The following is a 15424-nucleotide window of genomic DNA, read 5'->3' on the forward strand; positions in this document are numbered from 1 at the left end:
TTGCCCAACTACATGGTGGCTCTGGGCAGTTTAGGCACCTTTTTCTGCCCCCTCCCAAATTAGGAGGTGTCCGACCCCCAGCCTCGTTTCCACAGGGGCTCCTTGCCCATTGGGTGGAATGCTGTGATGTCATAAAGCCCTCCTGGGATTCTCCTGGGATTCCAAGGCTCCAGGCAAGTAATTCCTGGTCCTTTGGGCCTTCCCTCCCATCCCATCCCACCCCCACTTCATCCAGATACCTCCCATCAGGACTCAGCTAGGCAGTGCCCACCAGCCACCACCAGGCCCCTCCTGCCAAAGGCCTGTTTTCCTCCAAGCTGAGGTGGCAGCACCCTGCAACCATGAGGGAGCTTAGCTTTTTTTTAAAGAAAGAAAGCTCTAACCAGGAGGGGAGACCCTCCGTAAATCCCGGGGCTGAAAGGGAGATGGGGATGCTGACAAAAAGCTTCTGAAAAGGAGAATGATGGCCGCCACTGTTCTGTCAAGAAAAACATCAAGCAGTTCATGGCACCCTCGGCAGCCAAGCGCCTCCCTCCCTCCACTCCAGAGGCCCTTCTGAGCTTGTTCTGCTTTTCCCCGGGGGCTGGCTGGGATCAAGCCACTTCCATGCGGCTTTTTGGCTTCAGGACCCAGCAGCTGCTGTGGTTTATAGCCCAGCCATTATGGCTTCTTCCACGAACCATGGTGGAGCTCTATGAGAACTGAGCCGATGCCCGCCATCCATATTTCCCAGGCTGCTACCAGGGAAGATGCCAGCAGAGACAGGATGCTGAAAGGCCCCGTCCGTGTCGCCCCTCAGTGGAAGGAGCTCCAGAACCAACTCAGGGGGAGGCTGGAACTGCAAAAGGTGAGGGTCCCAAAGCCAGTCTGGAAATCTTGGCCCAAAGTGGGAGGGGGCCATGGGGCAGGATAGGGGATCAGGACACAAAGGGGGATCAAGGCCAGAGTCTCAAAGAATCAGGTTTCTTGAAAAAGAAGAGACGGGGACAGAATCCTGGGAAGGGGATTCTTTGACTGTCGCTGAAGCGATGGGGCAGGTGCCCCTGGCCTCACTGATCCGGGAAAGGATGCAGCTGTGTCAGCAGCCAGCTCCTCCCCTTTCCTAGCCCTACTGCTCTGGCTTCTGCCCTCGCTCGGTGCTGCCCTTCCCCCCCCAACCTCTGCAGCCCCCCTCTCTCTTGGCCCAGGCCTTGCCGGAAGGGGCGGAGGGGACTCCCTTTCTCCTGAGTGACAGACCCAGCATCGTCTTCCGGGAGAGCTGCTTCCCCAGCTACATGCCGCTCTTCTGCTACTACGCAACCGAGTGGGGGAACTTCTTTGCGTCGTTCACCTGGAGGAGGGCCAAGCGGAGCAGGGTGAGTGTGAGGGAGGCTCTGCCCACAGCCTAGAAAGAGGCTCCCCCCAACAGTGTCCAGAGGTTCTACTGCTGGATCAGGCCAAGGCTGCCTGCAGGCCACGGCTACGAGCCTTCGGATCTGTGCTTGATCAGAGCAGGCTGCTTCGATGGCCTCTTGCCGGCCGTCCTCTCCCTACCTGCACCCAGAACTGTCCTGGCCTTGGTGCTAAAAGGGGCTGCTGGCATTTGGGCCTCCTTGATTGCACCTAACTTGGTTTAAAGGAGGACCTGGCTTGTCGTCCCCACATCCCCCCCCCCACCGTGCCTGAGGACGCTCTGGTCTTGTGTTCTCCAATCTGGCTTGAGTAGCTCTGAGCCATTCAGCCTTCCCCTGCCCAAGAGGGAACTGGCCCTCTGTGCCCCAGTCCTGCTGGTCAAACGAATCAGCAAGTCCCTCCTCCTTGTGCCCAAAGATGCTCAGATTATGGTGGGATCCTCTTTCACAGCTAGACAAGATCCCAAGCCCCTTGCAGTCAGATCTCCCAGATCCTTTTTCTCCCTCTGAGCAAAGGGTACCTGGCGGCCCAATTCTCTTTTCCCAGCCTCCTGCTATGGCCCCACTGCAGGCAGGGCAGAGGAGGGAGGGTCTTTCCACTCTGCCCATCCAGCCTCTTCTCCCTTTGCCACAGAAGTCCAAGCAGCGCTGGGTTGAAGGGCTTGACGGGGCAGGTGGGCACAAGCCTTGAACGGAGGAAAGGTAGCGCCCAACTTCCCTGCTCCCTGAATGGCCACTTTTGCTGACTCTTCCTCTTTCCTGGCAGGTGCGTGTCTGGAGTTATAGCATGGAGGACGAAAGTTCAGTGACTGAGAAAATGTACACCTTAGATGAGCATCCAGGGGTCCTCACCATCACCTATGTCCCCCACGTGCACCTCTTTGTGGCTTACTGCGATGACATCCACTTTCGCTTTTTTGGGGACCACACTCGGGACTTCAAGCTGCTCTCAAAGATGTCTTCCCCCTATTCGGTCACCAGCTTGTGCTACAGTCCTGAAACGTGTGAACTGATTTCTGGTGCCATTGGAGTAGTGGCTTTTTGGACCTTTTTGATGTTGGAGGTTCCCTCTATGAGTGTCACACAGGAAGTATGTGTTGCGACTGGTGAGTTTGTGCATTTTCTCAGGGTGGAGCAGGAGCGGAGGATGCTGGTGGCCCTTTGCGAGAACATTATTCGGGTGTATGACTACCAAACCAAAGCCCAGATCTGCACCTTCCAGATGAGCCAAGGCGTCTCTCTCACTTGCTGTGCTGCCTATTGGCCCCAGAGCTTCCTCTACACAGGAGACCTGGCTGGGGATGTCAAGGTGTGGAACTTTGATACAGGGACCCATGTCAACCATTTCAAGGCTCACCAGAGTGCCATCAGCAATGTAATCATCCGGATCGCTGTGCACAGCTTCATGACTGCCTCTTTGGATGGAATGCTGAAGGAATGGAACCTGACGACCTGTGAGCTTCTCCGGCGGGTGGACATTGGAGAGGAAGTCTTCCAGATGCAATTCCTCAATGAGCAGACTTTCTTCCTCCGCACCCAGTATACCTTCTCCATCCGTACAGTCAACAATTTCTACCAGCTCTTCAACAGAAGCAAATCGACTCTCAAGGGGTTAGTGCGTGTAAAGTGTGGACCAGACAAGGCCCGCATCCTGGCCACCACTGAAGATGGAGTCATCCGATTCTTATCCCCTGTGACAGGAGAAATGTTGTTTGTTACCTGGCCCTTCCAGCTGCTAGAAAAAGCTCTGGACTATGTTTATGACCCAGATCGAGAGGAACTCTTGGTGACAATGGGCACAAGTGACATTTACGTGTTGGATACCACCAAGAACCCTTGCCCAGCCAAGTACATTTTGCGTACTACAGACAGCATGGACGACAAGGTTCTGTGTTTGGCCTACAGCCGTCTGGACCTGAATGGCCGGACCACCAGCTTCATTTTCAGCGGGTTCAAGAGTGGCAAAGTGCGCTCGGTCACTCAGCAGTTATATCGAATGGGCGGTCGCAAACTGCATGATGGCAATGTAGTGGCCCTCAGCAGCCTCTCAGGCTCAGGGTACCTGTCATACCATTCAAGGGAAGCCTCCTTCCTCTGCTCCTACGGACTCGACGAATACATCATCCTCTCGGAAGTGATCTTGAAGAAGAACAGCCTCCTGGAGTTGCTCCCTCTGGTCATCATTCCCAGCACCAACTGCAGGATCAACATCCTCCTGCTCATCCCCGGCTACATCTGTGCCTTGACGGAGCAGAACCGAGTCCGGCTGTGGCGCCAGGCAGCCCTGGTTCCTGGCGAGAAGAATCCCTTCTGGAAGGAGACGGCAGCCATGCACTCGAGCACCATCACCTCTTTCGACTACTGCCACACCCTGGGCATATTGGTGACCGGCGGCTCGGATGGTTCCGTGCGCATTTGGGACATCCTGGGGAAAATGTTGGTGGACTTTGACACCACCCTCAAATTCAGCCGCGTCTGTTTTGCCAACCAACGGGGGGACCTGGTGGTTGGCTGCAGCACAGACATCTACTTCATCTCATGTGTTACATACCTACCAAGGAAGCATCTCACCAGTTTGTTGACCCATCATGTAAGGGATGATGTGATTGAATATCCACTGCCCTTCCTCCCCTGCTTCCTTCTTACCTTCGATATTGTTTTTGTGCCCAGGTAAGTGGTTCCATTGTGTTTTGGTGAGGTGGCTAAAATTATCTGTCTGTCTGTCTATCTATAGCCATATATCTATATCAATCTATATTCTATCTATACCTACCTACCTATCTATCTATCATCTGTCTGTCTATCATCTCTATCTTCTGTCTGTCATATTATCTGGAGCTTGTTGGCTTAACAGACATTGGGATTTGAATTTTATGGTGCTTTATGATTTTTTTTCTGGAGAACATCTGCCTTTGCATATTCCAGATAGCTGCAGGTTTCTGCTTTGTGTGGTGTTGGTTTTTTTTTACCACTACTGTACCAGTTGGACAGTGGACGCAAACCTCCTTGGCCAAAGGTTTCCCCCCACATCCACTAAATGCAAAGTGCTTTGCCCCAAGGTGACTCTTCCAGGGCTTGGCTTTTTCACAGAAGCTCTTCTCATAGGTCAGACACTGAATACTCTTCTTACTCATCCCTTCAAGTTTTTTACTAGCTCAGTTTGAGCTTCGAAGCTTTTGCTGGGATCATTGGGCTGGAAGACCCTCATCCTTGCAGACCTTTGGATGGTTAGTCGTAAATCTCAGTGGGCTCTCTGGCTCCAGAGCAAAGTCCCTTTGCCTCTGCTTCTAATTGAGCTCTTCACAAGCAGGAAGAGCCTCAGACCAGAGGATGAACGGTTCAATGAAGGTGTCGATACTTGTGGAATTGCCAGGTGAGATTCCCCTTCAGGATCAGCCAGGATCTTCTTTGCATCACTCTTGTTTCTTGAACCTGTAGCCCAGCTACATTTTCATGGATTTAATTCTATGTCTGCATCCCAACCTAAGTAATTTTTATTAATATGGGAAGTAATTAACTTGACCGGTCCAATTATTGTATCCATACTCTCTGTGTTTAATGTGGATTTTCTTTGCATCATAGATTTATGTAGCTTTGTTTAGATCTACCTATCTTGAGAACATTGTCCTCTCTCTCTGAGTTAACAGAGCACACCCTGTTCAGGATGGGTCTTCAATGCTTGAACTCTTGAAAAAATTACTGAGTTTCATTAAAAAACCCCAACATAATTTGCTGACCTGGGATTGAAATATACTGTTGAGTCTCCTCTGCGTGATACCCAGCCCAACTCTGGGGAATAACCTCACCCAGCAGCTTCATACTGATCGAAAGTACGGAAGGAGAATGTTGAGTCCATGACATCCCACCATGGAGGAGGCTTCCACTGGCTATCCTCTCCCTCCGCTGGCCTTTCTTTGGGCCTGATGATGGCTGTGACCATCTCATCTCCTTAAATTCCCGGTACTTGGCCAAGCCTGCTTGGATTGAGATTGCAGAAGCTCTGCATGGACCAGACATCCTGGGATCCTGTCTCAGAGAGGGGTGACCACCAGGTCAACCACTATCTGCACCTCTTATCCATCCTAATCATTCCTTAGTTCCTTACCACTCACCATCGCCTCTTTCTTTTGTCAGCATCTTCCTTGGCATTTCCCTGTGAGTTCCCTTACTTCGTTCATGCAACAAACCACCTGCTTGGTTTAGATTGCAAACACTCATCCGCCTGAGGTCAGATTCATCTGAATTGCTCCAGAAAGGCGCAGTGGGATGGCGCACCCCTTTTCCTTGTGGGTATCATTGTTCGATGAGGCCGTGGTGCTATGGAAGAGTCGGCGGCAGAAAGACAGCCAGACCCCCTAGCAAGGGACAGCTGTTTTGGCTGCCATCCTTCCCTGCCATCTGGCGGTTACCATGCTTTTAACCGTATCCGCACACAGATACCCTGTTTTCTCTTCCATGCCAGTAGACCATGAGAGGCAGGAGCAAATGGACCATTGTGGGGCTTGCAGGTTACTTAGACACAGTTTCCACTTGGGGACTGTTTTGAAGAAGGGAGGCTAATGGAGAGGGACACCTGGAAGTTTATGGGTACCTGATTCTTTTAGGATGGATGGAAAAGTGATGCTTTTTCCATTAAAGATTGGGACCTTGAGCACTGTTGGGGAATCAGCCCGGGAGATGGCATGCCACCTTTTGCAGTCTGATGCCCACTTTTGCGCTATGGATTCTGGAAGTTGTAGTCTAACTTATCTATGGGGCAGCAAGTGGGCATCTGCTGATAAACTGCTTGGGAGGTCAGGCATGATGTGCTGTATGGTTAGGAGAAAGAGGCGGCTTTTAATTCTCATGTACCACCATCCTTCGTTGTTCAGGTACCTGCAGGTCGGCAAGCAGGCCAAGACGTTTGAGCGGATGGAGCCCCTCACCAACCACAAGGAGGTGTTGATCGAAAAGAATGTGGCCAAGGTGGTGGAGTTCGTCGGCAGAGATGTGAGCGTCTTTCCTGGCCCTGATTTCTATGGGCTGCCCCTGCCACTCCCCAAGGAGACGCTGCCGGAGTTTGCAGTGGAATACCAGCTCATTTCGCAGCCCACCCTCAGACCTTCTCTGGAAAAGAAACTTGCTCCCCCACCGCCTTACCGTGGCCTCCCGCGGATGGTGGAGCATGTCCCCTTGCTCCAGACCCTTCGCTTCCAGGAGGGGCACTCCTGGCCAATGGCTCCTGATGGCTACGTCCCCAACTCAGTCATCCGGGCTCAGCTCTTTCCCAAAGGAACTCCTCCCGATCTCTGGTGCCCCTTGCTGTCAAGCCGGGACCCCCTGCCCAAAAGGAAGCTTGTCAAGATCCAGATGCCGGAGTGGGACACATCCGAGGTGGTGGAGAAGGCGCGGAAAAAAAAGGCCCAGAAGATGAAGCAGACACCCTCTGCCACCAGGGGCCATCGTGACTTGCTGGCAGAGATCATGACCAAACCCTGGCTGAGGCACAAGCCCAGCGACACCAGCCTGCCCTCCATCATGAAAGCCATCCTCAACCTCATGGACGATGTCCCCTACTCCACCTACCTGCTCTGCACCTCCGCGCTGGTGCAGCTTTCCGAGTCTTACACGCTGCCCTCCTCCATACAGGAAGTGGCCTTTGAGCGCCTCATCCAAGACACAACCCATAAGGAGGTCAGGGCAGGCGGGACTGGGGCACCTCCAGGGGGGTCCTCGGTTGTCATTGTCCACATCCTCCTTGGAATGACGAGAGGAGGGGTGGGGGAACGGCAGTTGGTATGTGAGAGTGGAGGAGGAGGAGGCGGCAGTTCTTCCTCCCCACTCCAGCCCAAGATGGACGCACAGTCAGAGCCAAGTGACAACGGGGTGGGGGGTGGGGGCAAGGAGGAGAAGGCAGGAGCTCCTCAACTCCCAGGGAGAGGCAGCTGCTTCTCAGGAGCTGCAGGGCTGGCAACTATCTAGCAGGTTGGACAGGAACATCCAGAGATGACGATGTGTGTATCCAACCTTTCCCTCCTGCTCTTTCCTTCAGGGATTGGAGGCAGAGGGAAGAGCAGCTGGCTCAGGTGGCCTGGAAGGCTTTGAGAGCTGCTCAGGGGCACTTCCAGAGGCTGAGGTTCCCGCCTTCAACACCTGCTTATTCTTTACCAAGCTTTGTTATTTAGCCAGAATTGCTGCAGCCAGTTGAGCTGCTGACGAATCCTTGTAGAAGTTGGCCTGAGCCAGGTCCAGGTCTAACTCTGACCATCCTGCTTCAGCTCAGGCATCTTATTTCCCAGGTGAGGATGCGGCTGGCGGCCTGGGAGGCCTTGGGGAAGATGGACCTCCTGAGTGAACAAGAGGTGGTACCCCTGGCTCGGGCCCTGATGGATGAGAACAGGAAAGTGCGGGACCTGGCCCGTTCCTTGCTCGACTCAGTGGCCGGCATCACCGACAAGTTTGTCCTGAAACAAGAAATGCAGCGGCTGGCGGCAACAAGCCTGGAAGACCTGTGAGTCCCTTCCCTGCCTGGTTGGAGGCAAAAGATGTGTTCCCACTCTTTCTGTTCGTGTGAGAACCAGACCCTTCTCCTCTGGCCAGAAGCAGGTCCTGGAAGGGTCTCTTGCCCAACCTTGCAGTGGGCAATCTATCTGTGTGGCCGATTCCCATCAGATGGCCTTTAACCCTGAAGACCCACTGCTCACTGGGGCAGCCCCCAATTCCTGCTGCAATAGCAGAAGGGCGGAAACCTCTGCCTCCACCCTGGCTTCCAAGCACCCCGGAGTCTTCCGGTTGGCCCATGTGAGAAACAGACAGGAGCTGGGCTCAGGTGGTCCTCGGCCTCATCCAACAGGGTAGTCTTTTCCTTTGGTGTGATTTTACCTCTCTATCAAGGTAGGCCGTGGGTCAGGCTAAGGGGCTAAAAGATGCCACCCCCACAACCTAAGGCTCCTCTGGTAGGCCTGGGGCCCTCAGGGCTGCTTTCCTCTCCAAGGAAAGGCAGATCCAAAAGAGCCGCCAATATCTGCAATATCTGGACTCAGGGCTTTAAACCGGGTTGTCCTCAAGGAACCAAGCGATGCCTGTTTTCCTGTGGAGCATGATGGTTTCCAAGGTGGGGAAGGACCCTCCCTCTGGACCGCCTGCCTTCACACAGGGGTCTCTCTGTCTTTCCAGGAGGGTGATGAGCCAGAAAGAAAGAGCCGCGTTTCCTCGCAGAGTGCGAGCGGCCGGCATCGTGGCTGACTCAAAGGATGAAGCCGTCTATGCCTTGACGGAGGGCACTGAGAGGCTGATGACCTGCATAGAGAATCAGCTGACAGCCAATCTCTTCCTCATGTCTGAGTTCCCCCCACCAGAGGCCCAGCTCTTGGGGCAACCTCCCCCTTCCCGGCGGAGGCGCATCTCTGGAAAAGCAGCTGAAGAGTACGGAGAGCCAGAAGGGCCAGAGGCCGGCCAGGCCCGGTGGCTGGGGCTCTTTGGCCGCTCGGGCAGGAAAGAGGCCGAGGCTCGAGGTAAGATCCCTTGTGCCTTGGAAGCAGTGTGGCTTCCCTGCGGCCCCCCACCCATGTGTCTTCCTGTGGGGCTTTGAGGCCTTTAAGTCCAGCCATCTGCGGCCATTCTCCGGCAATGTCAGAAGGCTGTTGGGGGCACCCCAAAACTTCTTTTGGGCTCAGAGCCTGGATCCCAAGGGGGAGCTCATCTTGGCTTTGCTCTGATGGGGGACAATACCTGCCGCTCTGGAAAAGGGCATTCATCTTCACACAGATGCCGTAGATGAGATGGATGGTTGGAAGCTAGGGGGTTGTGGGGGGTTTCTGCTCCTGGCGCAGACGGTGTCTTGTTATTTGCACCCTGCCTCCTTCCTTTCACTTCCTCTCTCCAATTGCCCCACAGCTACCACTGAGGAGGCCAAGCAGACTTCCCCCAGGAAGCTGCCCCGCATCCAGCAGGCCCGAGGGAAGGGGGTTGCCATCATGCCATCCCCTGAAGCGCCAGAGAGCAGCAGCAGCAGCAGCCCCAGCAAGCACACCACTAGCACCAGCGGCTCCCCCACCACAAGCAGTGGCAGCTCCAACACGCGGGAGCTGCGGGCCGCCAAGAAGGCGCAGCGTGAAAAGGAGAAGCTACGGCACCCCAAGGTCCCAGCCACCTCTTCCCAAGATGTCCACAGGCTCAGGAAGCTGCGCAAGCGGGCCCAGCCCATTCTCCTGCAGCGCCGAGACACCCGCACACAGCTCTACACGGAGATGCTGAAGAGCATGAAGGTCCGGAAGGAGCAGTCGGCACCAGCGGTGGTAGTTCCTCCAGCGAAACCCAAGGCCGGCAGCAGCCTTATACAGGCCAAGCCCAGCCCCGTGGAGCCACCCGTGGGGCCACCCGTGGGGCCCCCAGGGGCCCCCAGGGGCCCCATCAAAGGCATCCTCATCGATCCTAAGCAGCAGTATGCAGCCGACAAATCTAACTGGCGCAACGACCTCTACAAGCTGATGATGCTGCGCATCGCCCCCTCGGTTGAAGGGCGCACCGTAGGAGAGGACTTCCTGGCCTCCGCCCGAATTGCCCTTGCTGGCCAAAACCTCTCCTGGGAGCTCCTGACCAACCTCAGCCAAGCCCTGCTCAGCTCCCAGGAGAAGCTAACCACAGAGACCCCCGCCTGGAAGAAATACATGGATGATTTCATCAAGCTTTCCCTGAAGGAGTCGTGGCTCCAGTCTTCAGTGGAGAGTTTGGAAACGGTCTTGGCGGTGAGGACAGCCGGAGAGATGCCCAGCAGCTCAGAGACTGATGAGCTCAGCCAGGGTGAGGCAGAGAAGGGGCTGCGGGAGGAAGCGGAGGAGAGAGCCATAGTGGTGGAGAAGAGGCTCCGAGAGCATGGAGCTAAAGAGGGCAAGCTGCTCCAAGTGGCCTCCGAAAAAGAAGCAAGGCGGATGGCTAAGTTATCCGAGAAGTGGGGTGCCAGAATGGAAGAGTTTTCCAAACGGAGGCCGGAATCGGGGGCCAGGGCCAGGGACCAGGAGCTTGCTCGGAGCAAGGAGCAGTTGCCTGCCAGGGGAAAAGAGCGGGAACGCCTCCTGGAGAAGGAGAAGGAGCGGGAGCCCTCTGGAGGCAGAGCACGAGGAGCAGAACCTTGGAGGCGGAAGGAACGGGAAGCTCCTGAAAGGAGAGGAAAAGACGTGACTGTGCACAAGACCGGCCAGCCTGCAGGCAAAGAAGAAGAGAAGGCACAGGAAATGGAGGAAGCAGAGAGGAGCCAGGAGGAGCTGCCCAGCATGGAAGAGCTGCAGAAGAAGCCCCTCCTAACGGACTCTGAGAGGATCCTGACCCAGCTGTCGGAGGACATGCTGACCGAAATGAGGGCAGAAGGCAAGGCCAGAATGATGGAGGAACTGAAGGCTAGAGCTTGGCAGAAAGCCCTGGAAGAGATCAAGGAGAGAACCCTGGCTGAAGCCCACCAGATAGCTCTGGCCGAGGCCAAAGACCGGGCATTGCTCGAAGCCCGAAAGAAGGCCCTGGCAGAAGCTTGGGAGAAGGTGCTGGCAGAAGCCCACCAGAAGGCGCTGGAGGAGGTGATGGAGAGAGCATTGGAGGAGGCAGAAAAGATTGTCCAGGCTGAGGGACTGCAGGGGAACATGGCGGAGGAAAGGCTGCAGGAACTGGTGCTGGTAATAGCTGAGGAACTGGCCAAGGAAAGAGCCATGGAGTTGGCCATGTTGGCCAAAGTAGAAGTAGATGAGGCCAGAGTTCTGGAGCTGGCGGAGGAAGAGGCGATAGAAATAGATGAGGTGAGACTTCTGGAATTGGTTGAAGCAAGCCCCCGAGAAAAGGCTGAGACCAGGGCCCAGGAACTGGCTGAAGCCATCATACTGGAGATGCCAGAGGAAAAATTCCTGGAACTGGCTGAGGTAAGAGCCCAGCTGCTGGCCCAGGCAAAGCTAATGGAGCAGCAGCTGGAGCAGGAAGAAGAGGAGTGGGCCGAGAAAAGGGCTCTCTTCTTTGACAAAGAGAAGGTGGGTTCCCCAGAGGCCCTGGACGACAAGGGCATTTGGCTCCTCTCTGAAGACGAAAGAGAAGCCCTGGTGACCCTGTGGGAGATGGACCAGGCTCCAGAGGCAGAGGCTGAGCTGACCGACCAGGCCCAGCTGCTCCTGGAAGTCCTGACTCAGCCAGAGAAGCTTCAGAGGAGGGATTCCACCACCTTTCAGAATCTCTTCCGCCTGGTATCCCTGGTCAGGGCCCCCTCAACGGCACACCTGCAGGAGATGGTTGATGCTCTGCTCCAAAAAGCCGAGGACCTGCTCAAGGAAGCTGAACAGAGGCAGGAGTCCTTGTCAGAAGAACAGGTGTCTGTGCTCGGGCGTCTCAAGGAGGCGGTGGAGGCCCACAAGCCCTGGAATGCCAGCCCCAGGCAATATGGCGCCCGGATGAAGAGGCTTTTTAAGTCTGTCCTGGCTGTGATGCAGGCCAGGAACCTAAAGAGGAGGCTGACCAACAATGTCTGGCTGCAGGCTTGGCAGCAGAAGGTGGAGAAGGCCTGGACCCAGGAGGAGCGCCAGGAGGAGCGCCGGGAGGAGCGCCGGAAAGAAGACCAGAGGGCCTGGCTGAGGAAGAAGCTGAAGCAGGCCTTTGGGAAGTTTCAGGCTGAGCAGGAAAGGGCTCAGCAGGAAAGATGGGAGCAGCAGCGCAGGGAGAGGTGCCTCAAATTCAGATCGCGGCCCATTGTGCTGGGCTTCCCGGAAGGGGCAGAGGGGAAGGAGGGCAGGACAGAGGAACGGGGGCAGAGGGAGGAGGCGAGGGGAGAGGGCCTGGAGGTGAACAGGCTGGCGGGCAGGCAGAAGTCATCCCTGAGAAAGGAGAGGGCAGCAAGGGACCATGGGAAGCTGACGTGGTCCATGGGTGAACAGTGGGAGAAGGCCTGGCATGCCTTTTTGCAGATGGAGGAGCTGAGCCCAGCCCTGGCTGCCCCCCAGCCAAGGGGGTACCGCCTGCCCAAAGATTCTCTGTATAAGACGACCAAGCCCACCCGGCGCCTCCATCGGAAGATGCTCCGGCGGGGCGGGCGGCAGCACATCTTCCGCCTGGACGAGGCCAAGGGGGTGGACTGGGAGGCCTTCATGGGGCTCTACCTCTCCATCGCCTCCATGAAGGAGGAGGGAGTGGCGGCTGCCACGTGGCAGGAGCAGGCAGCCACGTTGCTCGACCTCTATGGCATGAGCAACCCCCTGGTGCGGGCCATGATCCAGCAGCTCCTGGTGGGTGACCATCGCCAGCGCAAGTACGTGCCCAGCAGCTGCTGGAGACTGAAGACGGCGCAGGCCGACCTGGGCCAAAGGATCCTCTACGAGATGATTGTCCACTCCGCCCATCTTCGGCCCCCACAGCCCGCCTTCCACCACGTCATCCCACTCAGCTACCAGAACAATGTGCAGCCCTTCAAGATGCAAGGCATCACCCACTTTGGCCCCCTCTACCTTAAGTGGAAGACCTTCTTCCCCAAGGGAAAGCTGCCCAAGCTGAGCCTCTACGTGTATTCGCATCCCTCCTCATAGCTTTCTGCTCTGTCCACATGGATCCCTTCCTTCCCACAGACGAAAAGCTCTGTTTTGCTGCTTTTCTTGTTTAAAGAATAGCCTCAGAGAGCTAAGATTATTTTTTTTTGCAGGGGTGGGGGGAGCAATTTATGCAAACTGTAGAATAAATTAGTTATTTGGGCCATCTGTCTGGATCATTGTTTTAAGTTCGCTTGGTTATTTAATTGTTAGTCCTCTGCACCAAGCAGAGACAAGAAGGGGGGGTGCGATTAATATATATTATAACATATACACTGAATCAGGTCAGACATCACCTTCCTGGGCTGGATATTCATAGGGATGGGGAAGACGAAATAAAGACTAGCAATGGTCTAAGCAGAATAAGTGGAGAGACATCACATAGAGCACAAAGGGAGATATTTTCATTGTGGTGTTTGTGACATGTGACTGTTGAAGCCAGAAAGGCTGGGTGAAAAATGGCCACTGGCTTTGAGTTGCACTCCTGGAGAAAAACTGAAAAACATTTTGGGTTGCAGGAAGAGCAAATCTCACATCTCCAGAACACACAGCGGTCTGGGCACAGAGGCCTGACAGAAAACCACAGCCGAGACCGTTCAGTTGAGTGGCTGGTCCCAGGAGGCAGCCAGCAGAGCACAGCAATGCTTACCAATCCAATGTTCCTCTTGGACCAGTTTCTGTTTGGGATTAATGTACATTATTCAATTGACATTATTCTTGTTTTCCTAAAGTAGCCGTATGAGTTTCACCTGTCACACTCCATATATTAGACCCATTTTTTTCAAATATATGATACATTATTTGAGAATTACTATTTCCAAACAACTTTACTTCAGGACCAAAATGATCTTCAAATGTACCAGAAGAACAAGCTGGGGTAACACAAAATCTGCTAGATAAAGATTACTTTTAGAATAGGTCACTATACCTCCAGATAAAATTTTACCGCACTGCTTTTCTCCGATGATCTCACACCATTCCTGTTTGACAGATCCCTTTGTAACAAACAGGCAAAACTTAAGAAATTCTTTTCCAAATTCGGTGGCTCAAAAATTATTTTGACTGACAAACCAGTAAAAAAGTCTTGGGAAGCTCCAAGTGATGGCTAATGCCTGCAAAATCCTGCAGGGCAGTGACATCTGTGGGCCACTCAAAAGCCTGCAATGGAAGAAGACAAAGGAATAGCATCCAGGAAACCCACCAGAGCAGAATCTAATGTCTGGTCTTGCTCAATAAGCTTAGATCCTTAGATCCATGATGGCGAACCTGTGGCACGCAGAACCCTCTGCTGGCATGCACGCCATCACCCCAGGTCAGATCTCCGTGGCGTTTCTTATGTGAGCTTCTATTTCACCATTTGCAAACGACGAAACAGAAGCTTACGAAAGAAAAAGATCTTGCTGCACTGCCGGTGTTGGGATGCCCCGTTGGCCAGCTGGTCTTCAGGTCTCTGCTGCGCATGCGTGCATGTCTGTGTGCGCATGTGCACCTTTCAGTTTGGGCATGCCTGCGTGCACAGTTTGGGCACTTGGTGTCTAAAAGGTTTGACATCACTGCTTTAGATGCTTTGGGCAAAAATTACAGGACCGTGTTTGTTGTCACTTACATTGTCCTGATTATCTGTGTTGATCTTTACATGTTAACCAACTGAGATATTGAAGTCTTACCTAACCAATATACTCCTATTCCATTCTGTGATATTTGCAAATTCCCTATTCATTCACTTTGTCTTCTTTTTCTTTGAGCCTGTTTTTCCTCTTCACGTTTCTTCTTTTTTTCCTTCTTGAATGGAGAAGGAAGGAAGGAAGGAAATGGATGGGAGGCAAAAGAAAGGAAAGCCTCCTCCTCCCTCTCTCTACTGCTGGCCCAACGGCCATTGCCACCTCCTTCTGGGAAATGGAGGACGGGGGCAGCAGTGGCCCCATGGCTCACTGCTCTTCTCCAGTCCTGGTTCCAACTAGAAAGCCCACAAGAACACAAATTAGCACTGTGGATATGGGCAGAGGCTTGCTTGTGTCTGGGACCTGTCTTCCGAGATCAAGAGTGCCTTGCATCCTCAGCTGCTTCCCTGCTTTTCCGTGGGGGTCTCCAGGGCTTCTGCATCTCAGCCATTGCTCAGTTTGCCCTGTGATAAGTCCTTCTGGTCAACAACTCCGAACGCCCTCTAACCTTCCAGGCCAATGATCAAGGGCCAGACGAGATGGGGGGGAGGCACCTGCAGCTGAAACCTTCTAAATATTTAAGACCACATCTATGGAGATTCTCAGTCACCAGGCTGTCTCAAACTTATTTTTTCAAAAGGCAAGTGGACTTGCCTCTTTTTTCCTTAGGGAAGAAGACCTTTCCTTCTCATCCAAGAAGCTTCATCAGTTCTGAACTGAAGAAGCTTCTTTGATGGGAAGGAAAGGTCTTCTTTCTTAAGGAAAAAACAAAGTCAAGTTGGTTTTTGAAAAACGCATCTTTGACATTTGCAGACCACCTGCCAACCCTTCCCAAATGCCAACC

The 15424-nt window shown here is 54.0% G+C and overlaps 1 protein-coding gene across 3 annotated transcripts; it reads left to right on the forward strand.

The window, feature by feature from the left end:
- The first annotated feature begins 40 nt into the window (after window positions 1-40).
- On the forward strand, window positions 41-13077 carry WDR87 (WD repeat domain 87). 3 transcript variants are annotated; one of them, XM_058195633.1, is made up of 8 exons: window positions 41-173; window positions 734-847; window positions 1188-1355; window positions 2158-4061; window positions 6263-7064; window positions 7670-7881; window positions 8547-8884; window positions 9267-13077. In XM_058195633.1, exons 2-8 carry the CDS (start codon window positions 767-769, stop codon window positions 12917-12919), a joined length of 7158 nt encoding a protein of 2385 aa, XP_058051616.1. In that variant the 5' UTR covers window positions 41-173; window positions 734-766; the 3' UTR covers window positions 12920-13077. The 3 variants fall into 3 exon arrangements, with proteins under 3 accessions (XP_058051616.1, XP_058051615.1, XP_058051617.1); XM_058195632.1 differs by lacking the exon at window positions 41-173 and having other exon boundaries at window positions 695-847; XM_058195634.1 differs by lacking the exons at window positions 41-173; window positions 1188-1355 and having other exon boundaries at window positions 695-847.
- The last annotated feature ends 2347 nt before the right edge of the window (window positions 13078-15424 follow it).

This window comes from Ahaetulla prasina, chromosome 10 (assembly GCF_028640845.1).
Source record: "Ahaetulla prasina isolate Xishuangbanna chromosome 10, ASM2864084v1, whole genome shotgun sequence".
Lineage (NCBI taxonomy): Eukaryota > Metazoa > Chordata > Lepidosauria > Squamata > Colubridae > Ahaetulla > Ahaetulla prasina.

Bases quoted from the DNA above. Each gene is read 5' to 3' on its own strand.
- WDR87 (XM_058195632.1), top strand. From the start codon at position 695: ATGAGAACTGAGCCGATGCCCGCCATCCATATTTCCCAGGCTGCTACC. The intron at 1,356-2,157 runs GTGAGTGTGAGG...CTTTCCTGGCAG, and splicing joins GGAGGGCCAAGCGGAGCAGG to GTGCGTGTCTGGAGTTATAG. The intron at 7,065-7,669 runs GTCAGGGCAGGC...CTTATTTCCCAG, and splicing joins AAGACACAACCCATAAGGAG to GTGAGGATGCGGCTGGCGGC.